The 16,046-nt window shown below is 38.9% G+C and overlaps 1 protein-coding gene across 4 annotated transcripts in view; it reads left to right on the plus strand.

The window, feature by feature from the left end:
• Window positions 1-16,046, plus strand: part of LOC146440979 (putative acyl-CoA dehydrogenase 6) — an 88,703-nt gene that overhangs the window by 36,244 nt on the left and 36,413 nt on the right. The window contains exon 1 of one of the 4 annotated variants that reach the window (XM_085050731.1): window positions 14,484-14,653. The exons of the other annotated variants lie outside the window; for them this stretch is intronic. Within the exon in view, the coding sequence (XP_084906857.1) occupies window positions 14,560-14,653 (94 nt within the window). The 5' untranslated portion in view covers window positions 14,484-14,559. Of the gene's footprint in view, window positions 1-14,483; window positions 14,654-16,046 lie in introns of those variants that run through there. 4 annotated transcript variants of the gene reach the window in all.

The following is a 16,046-nucleotide window of genomic DNA, read 5'->3' on the forward strand; positions in this document are numbered from 1 at the left end:
AGCAAATAAGGGGAAAAATCAAAACACAACATAGGCACCGATTTGTCTGTGGCTAAAGTTGCAAAATGTGAAATAAAGTAGACAGTGATGATGTAAGACTTGTGTTTTGCAATTATCCCTGGCTTTGGAGCTGCACAAGCCCTTACATGTTTCCTTTTTGTCTCTAATTATGCCAGCTTATTTTAAAAGGCAAAAAAGACCAAAACCCAACCCACTCCAAGAGCTGCACTTACAGGGTTATAACAGTAGGATGAAAACCCTCACATAGTCATACTTCTTTTTGTTTGTAGCTGGAAGCCAGCAGTGTAACCAGGGCCATGATGCTGGGTGGATGGTGGGTGCCCACCTGGAGCCACCTTCTGGAGGTTTCACAGCTGGGAGCTGAAATGCAGAGGTGGCAAAGTCTGGAGCAGAGCCAGAAAATAAACCCTACATTTGGGAGTCTGGGGGGCTGTGATGAATGTGGGAGACAGGAGATTCCTAATCAGGATGGTTTGTGCTTGCTCTCAGAAAATCTTGGGGGAGTTACTGTAGTCCAGGACTGAAAGGATCCCAACCGATGAACCTTGTGGAGAAGTGTTTACTTCCAGCATCTCCCAACATCCCTGCTCAGCTTTGAACTGCCCTTCCCACTGTTATCTGTGATGTTTTTGAGCTGAGGTTGTTTAGGGTTTTTTGTTGTGAAAGTGGTAAATTTCAGAAAAATAGAGGAATGTTTTTAAAACATATTAGAAAATGTTCTTGCTGTTCAGGCATCAGGCTGTGAGATCTCTTGGCAGGGGTGGTTTTATTTCAGCAGGGGTGTTTTTATTTCAGTTGACTCTGGAGAATCTGAAGAATGCCACAAATGCATTTTCAATGGTCAGCTACAATTTTAATCACAAGTAACAAATTGCAGCCTATCAGGGCATCATTTAGGATGAAAAAGAACTCAATGATATGAAGTCATTCTAAAGCACAGGGCCAGATGAAAATTACCATGTTCAACATAGCCTTGAGCTCATCATGTTTTTGAAGCTGGTCAATAAAAAACACAATCAAAACATTGCTCTTCTTTTTGGTGTGTGATATGTGTGTCATAACATATCTGTAAAGAACAAAACTGGAGGGATTGCAGTCAAGCTTTTTTTCAAGATGATACTCTGTTAAGACTGTATGTCAACATGAATCTTGCTGTTGCAACAGTACTTTCAACACTTGGGCTGCTGGCTGAGACTTGAATTATGGAATATACCATCCCTGTTGCTTGCCTGTGTTTTTTTAGCTGCTATGGGGCAAATATCACCTTTCTTCAAATAACCTCTGTGCAATAAAGGGCCTGAGTGCTAGTTATTGATTTTGGCTCTATTGAACATCAATGAGAACTGGGGACATATTTGCAATTTTAGTTTTTTGAAAACTGAGGTTGTAATGAGAGAAAAGAAAGGATGTGATAAATATGCTTGCTCTTTGTTTTTTCTCCTTAGGACATCTTTCCTTGTTGGTTTCTAATAAAGCCTTCAAGATACCTGGAACCATGTAAGCAGATCAGTCAGTCTGTCCTGAGTGTTTCTCTGCTGCACACCTCTCCTGTCTCCCAGAATGTTCACACTGGTGCAGTGCAGAGCAAGGGAATGATGAGACAGGTGGCAAGGAGTGCTTCCAGTGATTTTAAAGGAAGCATCCTCACTGACTTCAATAAACCCTGGATTAAAGGGCAGGAGACATCTAATGCAACTTCTCTGTAACCAAGGAAAGCTTCTTGAACCACTCATGGATGTGTCACCCAGGGGATGGGCAGACGTCACCATATCCCCTTCTTGTCCAGGACAGAACAGTTTTTAAAGTTTGGGCAGAGGGATACCTGTGATGGAATAACACCAATGCCACCTGATCTGCAGCAGTGGTCTTTGGAAGCAAGAGTGGGGGCACTGAAGGATGCTTTTATGAAGCTGTGATGTGGTTTATCAGTTTCCTAAAAAAACTCTTACATTATTAAGTGGTTAGTTTCCTTTAATACTTTTGGATATTACCAAGCTTAACCAGATTAATTTGAGGTCCCAAAGATAACAAGTTCCTGTGTGTCTGAGAAAGTCCTTAATGTTTGACAGGAGAGAGACAAGAATGTGTGCCTCCAAGAAGAGAAATGTGAGCTGAAGCTGTGCAGTCCCGTGGTCCAGTATCTATCTCAGCTGCTCCCTCAGCACCAGCTGAGGCAGCTGCATTTGGGGTCACTTACCCTATAGATCCCAGCCTTTTTCCTGGCTGCAGCCTGCAGTGGGGAGCTGATAATGCAAAGCCTGAGCACAGAACAGGGGGAGCAGAGCACCTGGAGCTTGGACAGAATTTCCTTCTACATGATGGCAAAAGATACCATAATCTAATTATTTTTTGTTTGCTGGGTCTTCAGGCAGAGAAATGATCATCACTGATGCCATAAATATTTATAGAAAAAAATTCCATTCCACCTTCCACTTTCACGGAGGTTTTTTATCCTCACTGTTTATGTTTGTTGTCAGGTTACCCACCTGATTCATTTTTCATCACTCTACAGTTGTGGGCTACTGCAATGTTGCATATATTCAGTCTTTTTGTGAGAAGAATTACTGTGCTGTTTTTTCAGGAGTGCTTTTTATTATATATTTTGCATGCTGGTAATAGAGTGTTTCTGTATTGCTTTGAGATGGTACATTACTATTGTTGAGTGTATTATTTTCTTTTGGATGTTTTATCAAAGCTTTCACTGGTTGGGTTTTTCTAAGAAAATCTTTATAAATCCATTGTCAGTAGCTGTGGTTTACATATTAATGGATTTATAGATATTTTACACAGCCTTAATACGTTAAAGAAAAATCAGGGGTCAAGCAGAAGCTCGCAGATCCAATTAATGAGTTCCAGTAAATGCCCTTAACTCCTTTGTGCATTGGGAGTGGGGCACAGAAACACCTCTCCTGATGTTTATTTTCACTTATTCCTTCAATATATAATTAGCATGGCTTACTCACTGTAATTCTCAGTGAGTTTTTAAAATATTTAATTTGAAACTGATTAGGCCAATTCCCTGACTATTAATTACTCAGGTCTGAAAATGTAGGAATGGTAGGAGATCAGTCCCTGTGAAGACACTGGGTGCAGTTTTGCATCAAGGCTGAATCCCATGTGTGGCTGAACAGACTGAGGCAAATCTCTCCATCTTTCTCTGTACCCCTTCTGTCATCTGAGAGAGGGAGGAGGTGAGTGGTGGAAGAGCCCTGATGTTGTGCTTGGTGTTTGTCCTACAAGGAGAGCCAGACCAGCCCTAAGCAGTGGTGTTCAGTCTGAAACATGAGTCACAGAGGCAAGACATGTTGCTGGTGGACATATGTGCGTGACACGTGTGTGTGTCTTGTGACACATGTGTGTTTGTGTGTGCACATGCGTGTTGTGATACATCAGAGTCACAGAATGTCTCAAGTGGGAAGGGACCCATGAGAATCACAGGTTCAACTCCCTGCCTCTCTCAGGACTATCTAAAACTAAACCATATGACTAAGAGCATCATTTAGACACATGTATTTTCCAGTCTTTAAATTAATGTACAATCTTTATTTTGCCATAATTTTAAAGGGTGAAATAATTGGATTGGTTGTGGAACATTATGTTTTTTCTGAGGTTCTTTCCTGGCTGGATTTACAGGTGTATCTGTGCAGGAGGCCTTGTTTCTCAGAGGTTCAATGTGCTTTTTTTTTGGCTAGTAGACATACTGCTAGTTGGGGATGCTCATTTGTTAATCAGCAAGTGAAATTTCAGTGAAGCATTACAAACTCTTAAGTTTTCCATTCCCGCTTCTGGGCAGATGGACATTACTGTAAGCTTCCAATAAATGTGTCATACTGAAATTTGAAAGCTTGCTCATGCTTCGTAACTCTTGTGGTTTTGTGTAAACATTTCTTAAGCAGTCTCAAGTTGTCATAAGGAGCATGCACCTGAGTCTTTTTGTAATTTCAGTAAAGATACAGAAGCTCAGATCTTACTCTCAGAAGAATATAAAGTAAAATTATGCTTTTTTTTTTCTACTTTTTCCAAAACAATGTTGTCCATTTTTCCTGCTGGTACCTTAATTCTCACCTGAGACTTTAGTCTTGCATCTTGCTGAGTGGTTGGATGTGTTCTGTTAGCAGTGAATTTGCATGCATGGAAGCATTGCTGCGCTGTGCTGTGCAAATCCTCCCCAGCCAGTTGTTTTCCCACAGACTTGCAACCCTGCCAGGCAGCAAAAGGTGTGGATGGCAGGACAGAGAGCCTGTCTGAGAAACCACTGTGCAGCTGTGGGGTCTGGTCATGCAGCAATGTGGGTATTAGGCTTTTCTTTCCCTCATTTATTCAAGTGGCAGCATGAACCCAGGTTCTGCCTGGTTAAGATCAGTACAACAGTAACTGATGGGAAAAGACTAGCAAGATTTATTTCTGTGTGTTTACAAGTGTTGCTGATGCGGTGGCAATAGGTATTCCAAATGAGCTACTGCAGGTGCCCTGCATTTTCAGAGACCCTCAGCTACTGTAAATCGCAGTGATGCATTGTGACTTTCAGTGTTTGCTCCTCACACTGACATCAAAACCGTGCCTGCTTTCATGCTTGTCTCCCAACCTCCCATCACAGGAGGGAATGAAGGAAGTGCTGCTGTCTCCTGAAACACACAGGAGATGAAGTGTATCTATTTTCACGAGAATATTCATGAGGAGCTGCAGGCCGAGTGACTTGAGTCTGTAGTAGTAAGGGTGAGTGCAGTTTCTGTCACCCTTCATACTTAGATGGCAGTAAGATGGCTTACTTGGGGTAAAACTGGAGCTACATGCACTGGTTGCCCCAAATCCCAAGTAGCAACTGAGGATATTCTTAAGTTGGGTGTCTTTTAGTCTTTTACCTACAGTTAATGCAGTATGCATTATTGGCTAGGAAAGCCATGGTTAATTTGTTTAAAACCGTAGAGACAACAGAGCCTTTTTCCTGGCACATGCTATGTCTAATGGCAATAATAAAAAAAATAAATTCAGATCTGTTTTTAATTTTTAACTCACCGTAATTTCTTATGATTCTTTTGTTTTTCCCAAATACAAAATGCTGAAATATTACCATTTTATATGCTGTCAGAAACAAGTACTGTATTTTATCTAGTTTAATTTGGCCCATGATCTTTTTTTTCTTTTTCCCAAACTATCTGTTCATCAGCTAGAGAAACATTTTGGGAGGTCTTCATATTTGACTGTTGGAATAACTTTTCTGTGGTTCTGCCTCTGCCAGTAAAGGACCTAAGTTCAGAAAGTAGCATTGAACCATATTCTGCTGTCAGATTTTTGCAATTATCCTTTATGTGTGAGCAGAATTTGATCCCATTCTTTATTTTAAAAAGTTGTTTTCTTTTTTCTCTGTGCTACAAGGCTGCTTTCTGCATCTGTTTACCACATGTGTTGCAGAGGTCATCACTGTAATTACTAGTGAAAGCTCAGAAAAGAGGGAATCAATCTTTTCTGTGTTTCAGGGAATTTTCATCTACAACTCTTAGGAAAAAAACTAAATTAATTGAATATTTTACTAACACTGAGGACAGATTTGGAATGGAAGGTATTAGCTGGGCATGTCGTGGCCTGAAAGTTTTTGGCAAACTAATGAGGTCAAGGAAAAAATTAAGATAACTCAAAGGATTGATTTGCAGGAACAATTTAGGAGCTCTCTAGTTGAGCTATGGAGTGATTAGAGTGGGGTGATTACAATAAAAGTGTCTGGCATAAACAAGGAAATGAGGACCTGGCTAGGACAGTGGAAGAAAACAAGAAATAGAGACTGAAAAACTGCCAGCAAATGAAATGCTGAGATTACCACTTTTCACCAAAAGTTCCAACCTTACTGGTGGAGACATATTGGTTGTATTAATGGAGAAAATAAGCAGCTGGGACTCAGTCTTCTAGGATCTTCTGTAGAGCTTCTTGGTTTTCTCATGTCCTCAAGTCTTTAATCATCATCAAGAGCATCTTTATAGACAAGACAGTTATAAATAAGTCTCTTTTCAGTGAGCAGTGTGAGAGGATGAATAATGAAAAAAAATCAGGTTGGCACTGCTAATAGGCTGTTTGTCTTCAGAATCTTCATAAATTTGTTCAGAAAAAGTGTTTATTAAACAATTTAAAGCACATTTATAAGTTTGTTGTCTATTAGCAAACAGGCAAAAAGACCATTGTAGACTGCAAATTATTTGCAACACACATTTCAATCGCATATATATTTGTTTTATAAAAAAATTTTGCTCTGTTTCTATGTAAAAGAAACCTGGCTTATGTCATTACTGAAAGTAATGGAAAAGGTTAAGTAATTTATCATAAAGCTAATGAAAAATAATCTCAACTGTAAACAGAAAAAATAAGTAAGAAAACATCAGTTTTCATGCTGCTCCCTCTAGACAACTTAAACCACAGCAGAAGTTAGAGAGTATATGCCATGGAAAGACTTCTACAGTAAATTCTGGGGAACAAGCCACCAAAATTGATGTGATTTTGCTCCTGTCTTTTGCTATTCTGTCATGTAAAAGACAGGATAGAGTATTAAACAGACAAATAAGAAACTTCTCTATAGAGTTTGGGTATGGGACAAGAAGTTTTTCATATACATCTAGTTTGGTTTGGCACTATTCAGACAGTCCTGTTGGGATTGGTAACACTCATTAAAGAATGTGTAGAGTGGCTATTAGAATTAGAAAAAAGGGAGATTTAAAGTGGAAGCACACTTTCTTGCCACAAAGGTTCTTAAAGAGCTGATGTAAATTTCACAGATTCATTTAAAAAAAAATATCCTTCCAATAATTAAAATTAGTGGGGACCCACTGTGTTGTGCAGGGAGATAGCATAACCAGTGAAGTCTACTGCAGTGTAATTTAAAACAATCTGCTACTATTTAGTACTGATTATTTAGTAACTCTTCTGTTTCTTCAGGCAGCAGTGATAGTGTGGCTGAGGGATGAGGAAACAAACAGTGAGAGACGAATGATGCTTAGGCTGGAATAACAGCAGAGCTGCTGACAGCACCACAGTGTGATGGCCATGGCTGCTCCAGGAGTAAAAAATTCTTCTCATGCTGACTTCTGCTTGCAGATGGAGCAGTGGCTCATATTTACTTAGGGACAGTCAGTTATCTTCAGACCAGTCCTCACAGTGGGATAAGGAAAATGAGAGTCCCTGCTGGTAAAAGTCCCAAATCTATGTTTGGGGCTGCAGTCTCTGTAGGGCTGTGAGCCCTCACCATGTTGTTAGGTTTGTCCTGTACATGCCAGTTTCCATGGAGGTCACTCTTACATCAGACGAGATTGTGGGATGGCAATAAAAAATCTAAGTCTGTTAAAGCTGAATTCCTCTGAGTGGTGGAGCTGGGTTGTGTTTCTCCAGAATCTCTACCTGCCTCTGAAGAAGCTTTTTCTTACTGTTTGCTTTTTTCAGGAGGAATCTCCAGTTAAAGTACATACCAACTTAGTTTGGAGGATTTGTATTTCCTTCCACCCCTTGCTTCATTGAATTAGGTTTAAAAATAAAATACTTTTATTCTTTAATTTCCTTGGTTTTCTGCAATGGTGAGCATCACTGTCCCCAGCTGTCTGCCTTCCTTTCTGTGCACTTCCCTGAAATTGCTCCTCTATTGTGTTTCTTGTTAATTAATTATACTATTGTCAGCTTCAGGGTTTCTTTTTTTTTCTGCTTTGCCTTCTTCGAGATTGTGGCAAAATCCTATGACTTGTGTACCAAGAGACTTGCTCGTTACACTGTGTTAGTTATCTTGCAGTATTTACTTTGTCATAGAGACCATAAATATCACAACAGCAAATTGCAAGCAATGCACTTTTTCTGAATTACTTTGTCCTTCCATGCCATCCTCCTCCATGCCTTTTATCAGTTTGTAAATCGTGCTGTCATCATTAAGGGGAAAAAATTTTTCATCTTTTCAGTAAGTAGGAAGGCATTTTAAATGAAAGGCTTTATTGCCTTATTTGCCATTTATTTTAAAAACACATAAAATGCTCCTGGGCCGATGCAAGGAGATAAGAAAATGAAGGTAGATGAATGGGTAAATGAAGGGTAAGAGGTACAGCTGTTTGGCCTCTCTCTTCCTTAGCAGGAAAGACCTGATAGCAGGTAGTACCATGTATCTCTAAGTGAAATCTGATCATCAATAAATGGGGAGGCAGCAAGGCAGTGTGGGGGGCTGAGGGCTTTTTGCTTAGTGATTGGAGACCACAGCACTGTGGGTGGTGTTGACAGCAGTTGAGAAACTTAGCTAGAGGTCAGATTAAAGAAAAAATAAAGTGAGTCAACAGGGAAACACTAGGGACAATTAAATTCCAACATGATTCGTTTCTCTATAACCTTGTTGCAACACATTCTCCATTGCTGGCAGGCTAAACACAGAGGTCTCCTTATCTAGCTGTAAAATCTGTATGAATTTGGTTTGGATTTTTCCATCTTTTCTGTGTTTGTAATCAACAAAACAATCAGATTAGGAATGTGCCTTCATCTTGCTAAGATATTACAGAAGCATCCTGAATGTGGGAAAAAGAAGATTAAACTTCATTAGCATAACAGGACTGAGTGAAGCATGGCGCCCAAAGCTGCGCTTACACTGATAAAAACCTTTCATTGAGGAAGAAATTAGGGAGAAGTTTCACCCCGGGTTAAAATGGAAAATACAGACCAGAATTTGTCTGAAGACACATCTTAGCTTTGGAATGTCAGCATGGAAGGATACACTGAGAGATGGAAAACAAACAAAAATCAAATCAAGGTGTGTTATTTGATTACTCAAGCATATCCATGTTCAAATAAGAGTAACCGGTTTCTTATATCTCTTCATTCCAATACAGTAAAACTTGGCAGTTCTTCTATTTTGCTGGAAGGCTTAGCCTAAAGTTTTCTGGAAGCTGACAGGCTGCACACATCTTTTCAACTGCAGGGCAAGATTAAACAGAACTCCAACAGCACTAACCACTCCAACATGAAGTGAGGAGCAAGCCAAATCTTGCAGAGTGAATTGCAATTAAATTGCAAATGGAAGACATTTTCCAGTGGTAAAACATTAACCTGGGTAACTTCAGTCTGCAGCAGCAGAGCTTCCAAACACAGCAATTTCCCTAAAATGGTAAAAATATGGGGTTTCTTATGTGGCTTTTTTCTTGTTTCTTTCCATGGCAATATTATTAACGCATAAGAAAAGTCTGCATAACAGGAAAATGTATCTATTCTTTCATGTAAGCCTCCTTAAAATGCAGAGAATAGTGATGTGGTTTGGTTTGAAAGTGTAATTTCTAAGGTCTGTCTTTTAGTATGCTATTTAGATGAATTTGTATTTGCTGCTTTTGCATGTCTTGCTTTAGTTAATTGCTCTCAGTCCATCCTTTATCAGTGCTACTCCAAAATTTAGAAAACAGCATTAGTCACAATGTGAGAAGGATTTCAAATGAGAAAAATTCTTTATTGACACTTGGTGGCATAAGAAAAACAGAAGCTCAGTCATTACAATTATACCGTTTTTGCACAAATGGGAGTAAAATAAATAAGCTCTTGTTTACCCTTTGTTTCTGCGTTGGAGTTTTTTTGAGATAGAAGATACTCATTAATTCATGTTTGTCCTGTTTTTTGTAACTTGACTTGAAGTGTTGAGGCTGTGGCCTAGAAGGTGTTGTGATCTTTTCCAGACAGAAAAACTTGTGGCTCTTCCTCCTCCCCCTTTTTTTTTTTTTTTTTTTTTGTTTATATTTTTAATGGAAAGATAATTCCAACTTTACAGCTGAGGATTTTTTCATGTAAACTTTCATTGTTTTAATGACGCACAGCATGGTCTTAAACCTTATTGCTAATTTAGAGTATTCAGTATTCAATGAACAATGTATTTGTCCTTTCCTCAACTCTTTTAAGGATAGAGAGAATTGAGCATAAATTGATGCCTTTGATGTGGGCTTTTTCATTCTCCTTGGTTCAGTATAATGATTTAGTTGGGAAAAACAAGGCACAAACGAGCTGCTTTGCTCACCATTAATTTACTGTTGCCAGAATCACTCAGTTTGGGACTACCTGATGCTGAGAGATGCTGTGCACTGGATTAATCACAATGCGTTAGCCAATAGTTGAAGTCCTTAAGGAGATGAAGGACTATAATGATGCAGCATTGAAAGGATGCACAGTATGCTCAGCATTGTGAAGCTTCTGAGTTGTAATACATTTATTATAATTTTGTCTGAGCCATTGCAGAGGCTTCAGAATGGGTCACTGATTACAGATGCTTATGTCACTTTGTTTCTTCGGCATCTAGCTTTGGACTTTGATGATGCTAACATTGAAAAACTGCTTCACACCCTTGAGCAGCTGACCTGGCTTTTGGGCAGTTTATAAACACAGTGGGGTCTCAGTCAGTGTGGGGCTTGTGTCTCCACCAGGCTAAGGGTGCTCAGAGATGTTGGCTGTGCCCCATATTTGCATGACTGTGAGATACAAGATTTGTGCTGGAAATGCATCTTCAAGCCAGAACCATTCTAGGGCAGACATCTGCACATCTGCTTCCTCTGCTGTGCAATGGAGAAAGCCCACAGCATCTCAGCTGCAGGTGAACTCCAAGGGTCCAGCAGCAATTGGCTCCTTGTGTGGTTCATCAGGGTGAGCCCTGCAGTCACAGCCACCTCCCATGTCATGTGCTGCCCATAAATGAGGAAACAAATTTTGGGCAGCACCTCTTTGAGGTGTCTGTGAAATACTGGAAATCTCATCAGCAAGCTCTTTGGAGATGTGGCTTAAGAGTAACGAGGGGGTGGTGGAAAATATTTCTTTCCCTGAACAGAAATGTCCAGTAGGCCACAGGGAAACAAAGGATTCAGCAGCAATCTTACTTAGAGTAGCTACGCAACGAGATGTCTAACCATGATAAAAGGTGCCTATGGTCATAAAATCCTCTTCAGCTCCCTTTCTTACAGGCCTGTGCTGCCCAGTGGGGTCTCATGGCCGCAGAAGCCTCTGGTATTAGAGGTAGATAGATGGACACATGTGAAAATTAGGCAAATAGTTTGTGACTATTGAGTGTGCCTCTAAAATTATACCCCTCACGAGATGGAAAGTTATGTAACTCAAAACCATGACAAGGAGCCTTAATATATTAATATAATTTTCTAATTGTGTGTTCTGTTTCTGGAGAGTCTTACACTACTTGACAATAAACTGAATGCAATTTTATTTTTCATTTCAGATGTTTCAGTTACTCATTTAGAAACAGTACACTCAACACTGTAATAAACACCTGGTATGTGATGGGTGGTTGCAAGTGCTTTAAAAATTCTTTGCAATTAGATGGCTCTAATGGAAAGTCCATCATACAGGACCAACTTTAAAAGTTAGTAATAATATGTAGTTTTGAAAAGTCTTTTCCTGCATGAAAAGGCTACTTTTCACTCCCCCATCATCCTCACTTTCTGTCTACATGTGTGGGAGAGATGGGGGAAGCATGATGATTTTAAACAGTCTGTCTCCTTGGGAGGTGGAAGGTAGAGAGGACTCCAGCCTCTCTGGTATTTTTTTTTTTTTATTTGAAAGGAAGGTGTGTTATTAGGTAGATTATTGAGTCATGAAGATAATAATTCAGGTATTTGGCAATACTTCTAAAATTATTTTTCAAATATTCCCTGCAATAATTTATAAATTTATGTGAAGAACAGTTAGGTTGTTTTTTTTCCAATAAAAATTAACTTGTTTTACTGCTTTTATTTTAAAACATTAATATTTTAAATTCAGTTCCAGGGACATCCCATAACAATACAGTACATATGTTCATATAATTTGCCTTTCAGAATTATTTGGAGAATGCAATGAAATTTAATTATTTTACAAATTTACTATGTGACTACATATTCAATATATTATTGCCCTGAAAAACACATTTATTGCTATGTAACTCTAGAGTGATATTTTAAGACCAAGAATCTGAGATTAAATTTGTTGTATAGCAATTTATGAACAAGTAAATTATTGAGATGTGTGTCTCAAGTGTTTATATAGTGAGTGGTGCAAATGCATCCTTACTGTAGACTTTAATTTGCTATGGATAAATCTAATTTCTATTTCTGTTGTAAAAAATACAGCTAAACTGTATAATTAAAGGGTAATTATTCTACTGGGTGCATGAATTCTCAGGATCATTAATTGTAATTCATGTAGGATTGGGAGTCAGGGAAGGTGACAGGACTTTCTGGGGAGGATGTGTTATTTTCCTTAACTCATCTTAGTTTTCTACAGATACCTTTAGCCAAGTCATTTTCCTTTTGCCCCAGGTTATTCTCTAGGTATGTTACAGACCTCCGTGTGTCACACAGATAATTGTGTATTAGGCAGTTTGATGTGATTTTAATTGTAAACTGTATTATAATTTTATCTGGTCTGCAGCAGGGTGATGTTATTCCCCCTTGTAATAACCAACCTGCTTTTCCTGTGTTTGAGAGCTGATTTGTTACTGATTTCAGAACCAAATCTGAAAGAAGAAACAGATAATCCTGATCAGTAATAATTTGTTGGAGTAGACTACATTTGCTGATGAAATGCTTATAGAAATAATATAATACTTTGAGTAGAAGGTTATTTTGAAGAAAACAACCTTGAATGAAATATGTTGAAATATATATACTAAATGGAATATATTAAAATATATATACTGAAATTTATACTGAAAATAGTTTCATTTTCAGCCAGTACCACATATCAGGCACACCCTCCAATGTCAGCATAAATAAAAATAGCAGTGCAGCATATTTCACCCTGGAGATTGTAGCTCAGATTAGAATCCTGCTGTGTCAGCTCTTCTACAAACAGAGAAGGATAATCTGTTTCATGATAGAGTCTGGCGGATAAATCTTAAGAACCAGGATGCACACAGAATCATAGGTAAAAATGAGAATTGAGCCCGGTGTTTTCAGCTCTAGAATAGGGTTTAAAATGTTTGTCCACACTCCTTAAACCAAATTAAAATTTTCAATGAAATATTTTCTCCATTAAAATTAACAAGAATAGAGAAAGCATGGAAACATATCAGTTTTACTGTAATATTGACTTTGTTGTAGAAAATGAAGGGGAAAGGCATTATTTTGACCCTGAAAAAGTCTTTCATTTTTACCCCAGAAATGGTTTTTATTGTGATATTTCCTTTGTATTTCTTAACAAAAAAAAAAAATCACGTCAGAAACATACAATTGACTGTTATAAAAATACTCATATTTTTTCATTTTTATTTGACTTTTGTTCCCAGTTTGAGATCAAACCCATTGCCTTTCCTGGAAAACTGCAAATTTGAGTTTTGTCTCCAAGAGCTCACCACAATCCATTGCGCAGATCTAGAAATACTCTTTTATTGCTTTGCTTTTGCTGACTGAAAGCAGTTTCAAAACCAGTCAGGTTTCTCAACAGTCACAAATACAGAAGATGCTCTCCTTTGGTCTCTGCTGTAGTTAGGAACTGAAACCTCTGGCGATGCTCCCGCAGCAGGGTGGGCTGTTCCGCAGAGTGAGCAGCTGGGAGCTGGCAGAGACAAGGAGCTGAGGAGCTGGTGGTCCCAGCCCTGTCCACTCTGAAGGCTGTGCAGATGCAGATGTTGCCAGCTGAAGAGACTTTGGAAATAAGGAAATTACCTAATAACAGAGGGGTGAGCTTCTAGCTGCAGCATCACCTGATGGATGTCTCTTTAATAATTCCTTGTCAGTGGCTGTGCTGGGAATATATTGACCTGCAATGTGGCAGGCATTCTAGGATGGCATGTTATGTTTTTCTCAGTATCTGACCCAATATCTGAACGACTTAAGAAATCAGCCACTGGAAATTCATTTAGTCCCTTAAGCCTGTGCTGATCAGAAATTCCTGTGGAAACCTCCTGCAGTGTGCTTCTGTTCCAAGTTTGGTTCCACTGAACTAAAACCCTTGTGCTGGCCAGGCTGGCTCCAGAGCATGTCCAAAGTTTATTTCATTATTCACTGCACACATGCTGTTTTTTTTTTTTTAAAGCTATTAAAAATTAGCATTTTTTAGGTTTCTTCCCCCATGCCCAAAATTTCAAATTCCCAATTCATAATTCCATGTGGAGATTGTAAGTTTTGGAACATGTGATCTAGTAAAATTTATGTCTTTGGGTGTGACATGTTGAGCTAAGTGTCTAAAGTTTTTCATGTCAGACAAACAAGGATTGCCAGCAAGCTATTTATTAGCTTGGACTGGAATAAAAGATCTAGTAGTGAAGAAAATTAAAGATAGCTTTTAGCTGATAGATATTTGGGCTCCGTATTGAATCTTAGCATGGAAATTTTAATTAGTAGCAAATGAAATAAATCTGTAATCCTTGAATCACTTCGTAATACTTCTCTGTTTAATTATTTATTTATTTGGAGTTTAGAAGGAACAGAATGAACTCTGGATCTTTTTAATATTGACTATATCCTGATACCTTAAAGAAATGAAGGCAGAAAGTCTGCTTTTTGCTGATAGAGTGCTACAAAACTGAGAGCAGTGACTCCTTTTCATCCAGCTTTTAAAAATTCCTTACAAATGCACATACTGGTATGCAGTCATGTTACTCATCTTTTCTGTCTGTTGTGCTTAAACTGGGGAACGTTCTTTGGAATATCTCTGTTACCTGCTGGTAAGTCAATTCCCATTTTCTTTCCCTTTTCACCTATGGATGGTTGCATGGCTGTACTGTATATTCCTTATAATAGCTATTTGTGCATTCACACTTCAGACCCTACTTGAAGAAAATTTGCTCTGATGCAGAGTAATGTGAACTTTTGGTGGGAGTTTGTGGTAGTTCACGAGAGGATGAGTCCTGAATAGGAGCACCAGCAGCACATAAAAAATGAAGCACACCTGCTTCATTCTTGTACAGGTGTGGACTTAAGTATCACCTGTTCAAAATGAACAAATATTTTTCAGGTAGCTGAGCAGCTGTGCAGACATTTTCTTGGGAGGAATAGCAGGTTTTACATGGGGCTGACAGATGCTTCATGGAGCCTGATGACAGATTTCGGTGCCTCTGAGGGATGACTCACAGCTGTGTCGAAGGACTGCAGTGGACATGCATGGTGTTGAAGGATTTGATGTCAGAAAGGTGGAGAGCACTCCAGCTGGAGAGCAGCAATATTCACTGCTGGATACTCCTGACTCAGAGAATTCACTTGAGTATCCACAAGCAAAGCTTACACCAGGAGAATGTGCAAGAGCCTGTGGCAATGTGTGTGTTTCATGTACATAAGGAGGCTTGCAGTTGGCGCTGGTTGATTATCTCAGGCAGCAGGCAGATTGCAAAGGTGATATCTTTGAAACCCATTCTGTGGTTTGTTTATGAGCTTCCCCAAAGGGAAGCCCCATTGCTTTGCCACTGAAGTTCAGGAGGGGTGATATTCAGCCTATACACTTCTTGACTTCATTTTTCCACGTTTGGTGTTTTTTTCATTTTCTTTATGCAGTGGCATTTAGTTTGACTGACATTTTCAAATGTACAATAACTGAGATCTGAACTCTTTAACCTTAAAGAAAAAATTGTAGGGTGGTCTAACTATTTCGATTAAATTCCAATTTCTGTGGATGTATGTTGGGTCAGAGCTGAGCGAGGGGGAAAATAAACTCCATTTAAACTCCAGGCAAAAGATGACTGAGGAGTCTGACCAGGAATTTCTTCAAGTTTTTCTCTGACTTTGAGCTGACGCAATAGCTGGTGCCTGGGGCTGTGTGCACTTTGGCTTTTCTTTTTCCTCTTTTCTCTTTTGGCTATGGCATCTTTTACATTTTTAACGTTTCTTACATTGCCATGTGCGCATTTTATTCCATTATACTGGGCAATGTAGCTTTTCCTTCCCCATAACATTCCTTGTACACAGTTTGGAGGGGTTGTGTGATATTGTTTTTAAGAGCTCTGATAACCTTCTGAATTCGAAGTTTTATGCAAATGTGATTGCTGACTCAATGTGATACTGTATAACCACTTGGAAAATGAAGAACCCTTATAAATTTGTGAGGGAGGTTTTGGAAATCAGAGG

Source organism: Lichenostomus cassidix, chromosome 2, assembly GCF_008360975.1.
Source record: "Lichenostomus cassidix isolate B80296 chromosome 2, HeHo_3.0, whole genome shotgun sequence".
NCBI classification, from domain to species: Eukaryota; Metazoa; Chordata; class Aves; order Passeriformes; family Meliphagidae; genus Lichenostomus; species Lichenostomus cassidix.